The sequence below is a fragment of the Lithobates pipiens genome, unplaced genomic scaffold (assembly GCF_037356315.1).
Source record: "Lithobates pipiens isolate NorthernLeopardFrog02 unplaced genomic scaffold, aLitPip1_a1.2 Scaffold_35, whole genome shotgun sequence".
Classification (NCBI taxonomy): Eukaryota; Metazoa; Chordata; class Amphibia; order Anura; family Ranidae; genus Lithobates; species Lithobates pipiens.
Genome location: NW_027507811.1, coordinates 8,280,188 through 8,287,823, shown reverse-complemented (window position 1 = coordinate 8,287,823; position 7,636 = coordinate 8,280,188). Strand labels below are relative to the sequence as shown.

At 47.1% G+C, this 7,636-nt stretch overlaps 1 protein-coding gene across 2 annotated transcripts in view; it reads right to left on the bottom strand.

The window, feature by feature from the left end:
- Window positions 1-1,831: 1,831 nt before the first annotated feature.
- The window catches only part of LOC143955541 (uncharacterized), a 124,768-nt gene continuing 118,963 nt past the window's right edge, over window positions 1,832-7,636 (bottom strand). The window contains exons 1-4 of one of the 2 annotated variants that reach the window (XM_077465590.1): window positions 6,388-6,806; window positions 5,824-6,030; window positions 5,554-5,698; window positions 1,832-4,645 (exon numbers count right to left, since the gene is read on the bottom strand). In XM_077465590.1, coding sequence (XP_077321716.1) covers window positions 2,115-4,645; window positions 5,554-5,698; window positions 5,824-5,958 — 2,811 coding nt within the window. In that variant the 5' untranslated portion in view covers window positions 5,959-6,030; window positions 6,388-6,806 and the 3' untranslated portion in view covers window positions 1,832-2,114. Of the gene's footprint in view, window positions 4,646-5,553; window positions 5,699-5,823; window positions 6,031-6,387; window positions 6,807-7,636 lie in introns of those variants that run through there. The other variant, XM_077465589.1, reaches the window with a different exon arrangement.

Sequence of the window (7,636 nt, the reverse complement as noted above, 5' to 3'; positions counted from 1 at the left end):
CCCATTGACTTCAATGGGATTCGGGGTCAAATTTGGGTCCCCATTGACTTCAATGGGATCCAGGGTCAAGTTCGGGTCCCCATTGACTTCAATGGGATTCGGGGTCAAATTCGGGTCCCCATTGACTTCAATGGGGTTCGGGTTCTGGGTCAAGTTCGGGTCCCGGGCTCAATTTTTTTTTCGAAGTTCAGCCGAACCCGAAAATCCAGGTGTCCGCTCAACCCTACTCATAAGTGCATGAGTATGATCTCAGTCATCTGTATGGAACCATCTCTGACAGAGAAAACTAAGGACTCTATAAAAAGATGTGTTGGACGATTGAGACGACCATTGCCCAACCGTGATAAATTCTGGCTAAAAATTTAATTAAACAGGGATTTCCTATAATCATCCACTCCGTCTGGTGGCCACAATGAGATATTTTTCCACAAATACCTCCACCAGAAAAAAATAAAGCAATACTACATTATGACCACTAGATGGAGCCAATGATCATAGGAAATCACTGTATGAAATGAAATACGACCAAAGTTCGTCAGGACTGGAGGAAATGCTTTTTACATTAATTCAACTAATTATGTTATAAAACAGACCTCTAAGGCCGCGTACACACGAGAGGATTGATCCGTCCAACCAAGTTTGGACGGACTGTATTACGGAAATTCCGAAAGACTTAGTCCGCCAGACTGTCCGCTGAAACAGTCCGCTGAAGCCCACACACGAGCGGACTGTCCGCTGAAACACGTTTCAGCGGACAGTCCGCTCGTGTGTGGGCTTCAGCGGACTGTTTCAGCGGACAGTCTGGCGGACTAAGTCTTTCGGAATTTCCGTAATACAGTCCGTCCAAACTTGGTTTCAGCGGACAGTCCGCTCGTGAGTAGGCAAGTTGGACGGACTAAGTATGGCGCATGCTCAGAAAGGATTTACACGGCCGAAGGTTGCATTGCTCTGTATTGGACGTCGAATTTCTAGTCCCGTCATACGTGCTGTACACGTCATCGCGCAAGTTTTCAGCGGACTGTCTGTTCATCGTGTGTGGTCAAGTCCGTTCATTCAAAAGTTGGACGGACTGTCTGTCGGATTGTCTGACGAACTTAGTTGGCCAGACAATCCGCCCGTGTGTACGCGGCCTAAGTCTTTGTGAAATCTTCCACCACAAAATGTGCTCAGCCAATGAGAGGTAAAGACTCAATTTTTATATTAAAAGGCCTAGAGGACCGCCTTTTAAAGTGGTGGGGGTTAACGGGTTTCGTCCTGGAAGACGACTTGAGAAAACAGACCTCTTGCAAGAAGTTTACACCACAAAATGTACCCAGCCAATGTACCCAGCCAATGTACCCAGCGCCTAGTGGCGATTCAGTTCGCATTGTGCGCTATACAAGTATTTCATTAATTCATTCATTCAGGTAATGACTCCATTTTTATATTAAAAGGCCTAGAGGACTGCCTTTTAAGTGGTGGGGTGAACGTGTTTCGTCCTAGAAGACGACTTGAGAAAACAGACCTCTTGCAAGAAGTTTACACCATAAAATGTACTCAGCCAATGAGAGGTAATGACTCAATTTTTATTTTAAAAGGCCTAGAGGACAGCCTTTTAAGTGGTGGGGTTAACGTGTTTCGTCCTGGAAGACGACTTGATAAAAAATACCCTTGCAAGAAGTTTACACCACAAAATGTACTCAGCCAATGAGAGGTAATGACTCCATTTTTATAGTAAAAGGCCTAGAGGACTGCTTTTTAAGTGGTGGGGTGAACGTGTTTCGTCCTGGAAGACGACTTGAGAAAACAGACCTCTTGCAAGAAGTTTACACCACAAAATGTACTCAGCCAATGAGAGGTAATGACTCCATTTTTTATTCTGATATCAATGGTCGACACGGTACAACACTTCATCCATGTCTTTGGTGATCTCTGATCTCCTTATCAACTGTTTCTTCCACGATGAAGATCAGCCATGGAGTATATCTGAGGTGTATATCAGGGTGTGCTTCTTCCCCCACATGTCCAGCAACATTCATATACAAGACATTTCCCGCACTCACTAATACACCTCCAGGGTTGTGTGGGACCCCCTGATGTACAGGAAGACAGGACTTCAGTGAGGAACAATTCCCTCACTCAGGACAGGAATACGGCTTCTCCCCCGTGTGAGATCTCTGATGCTTGTAAAGATAAGACTTCTGTGAAAAACATTTACCGCACTCAGCGCAGGAATACGGCTTCTCCCCCGTGTGTAATCTCTGATGCCTGTAAAGATTTGACTTCTCTGAAAAACATGTTCCGCACTCAGGGCAGGAATACGGCTTCTCCCCCGTGTGCGTTTTCTCATGTGTGGAAAGAGTGGACTTGTGTGAAAAACATTTCCCGCAGTCAGGACAGGAGTAGGGCTTCTCCCCCGTGTGCGATCTCTGATGATAGTAAAGACTGGACTTCACTGAAAAACATTTCCCACACTCAGGACAGGGAAATGGCTTCTTCCCCGTGTGAGACTTTTTATGTGCGGAAAGATTGGACGTTGTTGAAAAACATTTACCGCACTCAGGACAGGTATACGGCTTCTCACCCGTGTGCGATCTCTGATGTGTGTAAAGATAGGTCTTCCTTGAAAAACATTTCCCGCACTCCGAACAAGAATACGACTTCTCCCCCGTGTGAATCATCTGATGTCTGACAAGTTCTGATTTTTGCGTAAAACACGTTCCGCACTCAAGACAGGAATACTGGTTCTTGTCCGTGTGTGATTTCTGATGTCTGCATAGCATGGACCGATTTGAAAAACATGTTCCGCACTCATGACAGCAATATGGCTTCTCACCTGTGTGCGATCTCTGATGATCAACAAGACTGGCCGTCTCTGAAAAACGTTTTCCGCACTCAGCGCAGGAAAGTGACTTTTCCCTCGTGTGCAATCTCTGATGTCTGCAAAGACTGGATTTCTGTGAAAAAAATTTCCCGCACACAGGACAGGAATACAGCTTCTCTCCCGTGTGTGATTGCTGATGTCTGAAAAGATGTGAATTTGTTGTGAAACGTTTCCCGCACTCGGGACAGGAATGCGGCTTCTCCCCCGTGTGTGTTTTTTGATGTCTGGAAAGATGTGTCTTTGTTGTAAAACGTTTCCCGCACTCGGGACAGGAATGCGGCTTCTCCCCCGTGTGAGATCTCTGATGTCGCTTATGAGAAGACTGGAGTGAAAAACATTTCCCGCACTCAGAGCAGGAATAGGGCCTCTCCCCTGTGTGAGACCTCTGATGTCTGACAAGTTCTGATTGTTGTGAAAAACATTTCCCGCACTCAGAGCAGGAATGCGGCTTCTCACCCACGTGGGACATCTCATGTTTGACAAGTTCTGATTTTTCTTCAAAACATTTTCTGCACACGGGACAAGAAAGTGACTTTTCACCCATGTGAGATCTCTGATGTCTGACAAGCTGTGATTTTTTTACAAAACATTTCCCGCACTCAGAACAGGGAAACGGCTTCTCACCTGTGTGAGATCGTATATGCATATTAAGACCAGATCTTAAACGGAAACACTTCCCGCACTCAGGACAGGAAAACCTCTTATCTGTCGGAAGAACGACACCGTCCCGCACAGTCTGAGGTTCCTCGGGATAAGAGGAATACGATGGTCCGGCACCGTCCCGCACAGTCTGAGGTTCCTCAGGATAAGAGGAATACGATGGTCCGGCACCGTCCCGCACAGTCTGAGGTTCCTCAGGATAAGAGGAATACGATGGTCCGGCACCGTCCCGCACAGTCTGAGGTTCCTCAGGATAAGAGGAATACGATGGTCCGGCACCGTCCCCCACAGTCTGAGGTTCCTCAGGATAAGAGGAATACGATGGTCCGGCACCGTCCCGCACAGTCTGAGGTTCCTCAGGATAAGAGGAATACGATGGTCCGGCACCGTCCCGCACAGTCTGAGGTTCCTCGGAATAAGAGGAATACGATGGTCCGGCACCGTCCCGCACAGTCTGAGGTTCCTCGGGATAAGAGGAATACGATGGTCCGGCACCGTCCCGCACAGTCTGAGGTTCCTCAGGATAAGAGGAATACGATGGTCCGGCACCGTCCCGCACAGTCTGAGGTTCCTCGGGATAAGAGGAATACGATGGTCCGGCACCGTCCCGCACAGTCTGAGGTTCCTCAGTATATGAGGAATATGATGGTCCGGCACCGTCCCGCACAGTCTGAGGTTCCTCGGGATAAGAGGAATACGATGGTCCGGCACCGTCCCGCACAGTCTGATGTTCCTCGGGATAAGAGGAATACGATGGTCCGGCACCGTCCCGCACAGTCTGATGTTCCTCGGGATAAGAGGAATACGATGGTCCGGCACCGTCCCGCACAGTCTGAGGTTCCTCGGGATAAGAGGAATACGATGGTCCGGCACCGTCCCGCACAGTCTGAGGTTCCTCGGGATAAGAGGAATACGATGGTCCGGCACCGTCCCGCACAGTCTGAGGTTCCTCAGGATAAGAGGAATACGATGGTCCATCTACACTGTGTGGTGCCGGATGGACATTTGAGGTAGTCGGGTTTTCTCCTGGACTATACTGTGTGATGTCCTCATCTTCTACTTTACAGTCTGGAGACAAAGTGAGACAATCCTCTGAGGTTTTCCTCATCTCCCGTCCATCTACTAAAATAGAAATACAAAGATTATTACTAGACATCAGCTGATTGGTTCCCCTAAACCAGAACTCCGCCCACATCAGGCAGCTTTGTCTCTGAGGATCTTACAATTCCCCCCTCAAGGTAACTAGTAAATGGGTCCTCTGATCTCCTACCAGATCATTTCTTTATTCATGGACCTTAGTCAGAGAGTGAGGAAAGAATCAGCAAAACCTGTCTTTCATTGGAGTGACTGCGAGGAGATTAACGGACAAGTAGACGCACCTGTCAGGATCTGGATTACACTGTGGCACCCTGGATGGAGGGTTGTAGTTCCAGTGTCCACCAGCAGGTGTCACCCCGCAGCTTCTAGTAATCGGTCTTCACCTGATGCTGGCTGCTGGGAGGGTATTTAGTCCCTCCTCTGCTAATACATTTTGTGTCAGTGTTTTGCTTTGCTTTTCCGATGATTGCTCGCCATCTTTCCTGCATCTGATCTCTTATCTAGTAAATGGCTCCTCTGATCTCCTACCAGATCATTTCTTTATTCATGGACCTTAGTCAGAGAGGGAGGAAACAACGAGAACTGTCTTCTATAGGAGTGACAGTGATGAGGGGATTATAGGACGAGTGTCCCCTCCCCCTCTATCACTCATTGCCATCTTCCCAACACAAGAAGTCCTGCACTTCCTTATTTAGTCCATGATTTAGTCATGAATAACAGCGGGGCTGAGCCCCACCAGAGGTCAGAGAGTGAGGATGGGGGGAGAACCAAGATGAAGACTGGACTGATCCTGAAGACCCCCATCATTGGGTTATTACAGCTCAGGAAAGTGACCAGGGGATTACAGGCTGATATCACCCAGCCCCCGCCCTACTCTGGACCAATCAGTGAGCAGTATGGGTGGAGGAATGGATTTAGTGTTAATGACCCACCTGTGCTGATCTCTGTAGGAGTGTCCTCCTCTATAAATGTCCCCGTTATTCCATCCTCCTCCATAGACTGCTGATCATCCCTCACATACCTCTCTTCTTCTTCTTCTGATTTCACCTCAAATTCTATATCGATTGGATCTCCACTCTAAACCAAGAAAATGAGAGAGAAAATATCATCTATAAGATAGAAGATTTATTATTGTGACATCACATAAGAAATCCACACATCGTCCCCATGAGTCTGTGTTTTATAAGCTCCAACCCACTAACCTTGCAATAGTGGGGGATGGTGAGACCTTCCTGTGTGGAATCCCGGGAATACAGAGGACGGGGACATCTCTCTGGTGGGTTCCTGGTATTTGGTGGCTCCATCATATCCTTGTGTCCTTCTGAAAACTCCTCCATCACTCCATACTCCTCATCCTCCTCTTTATACTCTTCTTTAACATCAATATTATCATCCCCAAGGTTTCCACTCTAAATAAGTAAGAAAACATTCATTGTAACATGCACACCCTTGTATAAAGTATAACTATCCGTGATTGTTCCTCATCTACCTGATGATGGTGGGGGATGGTGTGCTCTTCCTGTGTGGAATCCCGGGAATACAGAGGACGGGGACATCTCTCTGGTGGGTTCCTGGTATTTGGCAGCTCCATCATATCCTTGTGTCCTTCTGAAAACTCCTCCATCACCCCATACTCCTCATCCTCCTCTTTATACTCTTCTTTAATACTATTATTATTGAGGTTTACACTCTGAATATATAATAAGACATAAATTGTAACAAGCTTGTGTATAAATTATAATTACCAATAATTGTTCCTCATCTACCTGATGATGGTGGGGGATGGTGTGACCTTCCTGTGTGGAATCCCGGGAATACAGAGGACGGGGACATCTCTCTGGTGGGTTCCCATTACTGGATCCATCTGTAGGAAACACACACACTGACTGAATACATTGTTTCTATGTGTTTATCAGATGATGGGGGATCTAGATGGAGCCTCCGTACTGCTCTCTCCTTTACAATAAAGTCTCCTCTTACCCGGTGATGTGAGGGGCGGCTGATTGTCCATCATGACGTCCTTGTAGAGATCCTTGTGTCCTTCTAAATACTCCCACTCCTCCATGGAGAAATAGACAGTGACATCCTGACACCTTATAGGAACCTGACACACACAATGATACAGTCACCATCCAGACACATCCCTTGTCTGTTACTGGATAATGTCCCAGAATTCCCAGAATCCTCCTCACCTCTCCTCCATCATCTCTCTGGTGAATCTTCTTTGTATTTCTCTATTCTATCAGGGAGGGAGGTGGAGGCAATGTGATGGTCATGTGATCTCCAGACTTCACAGGAGGAAAACTCTAAATTTGAATACAAATAGTAAAATCAAAATAAATTCCCAGAATCCTCCTCACCTTACTCTCTACTAGAGGTGCGCATCTTCACTGGCCTCACGATTCGATTACGATTATCATATCAACGATTCGATTCCGCGATGCATCACGATTACTGCAAGTCTAAACACAGCAGACAACAACTTGGAGGAGTTCCAGGCTCCCCCCCCCCCCCCCCCCCCAAAAAAAAATACTACAGTAGATGGTCAGAGACTGCAGACATGATACAGGAGATGGTCAGAGACTGCAGACATGATACAGGAGATGATCAGAGACTGTAGACATGATACAGGAGATGGTCAGAGACTGCAGACATGATACAGGAGATGATCAGAGACTGTAGACATGATACAGGAGATGGTCAGAGACTGCAGACATGATACAGGAGATGATCAGAGACTGCAGACATGATACAGGAGATGATCAGAGACTGTAGACATGATACAGGAGATGGTCAGAGGCTGCAGACATGATACAGGAGATGATCAGAGACTGCAGACATGATACAGGAGATGATCAGAGACTGCAGACATAGTACAGGAGATGATGAGAGACTGCAGACATGATACAGGAGATGGTCAGAGGCTGCAGACATGATACAGGAGATGGTCAGAGACTGCAGACATAGTACAGGAGATGATCAGAGACTGCAGACATGATACAGGAGATGGTCAGA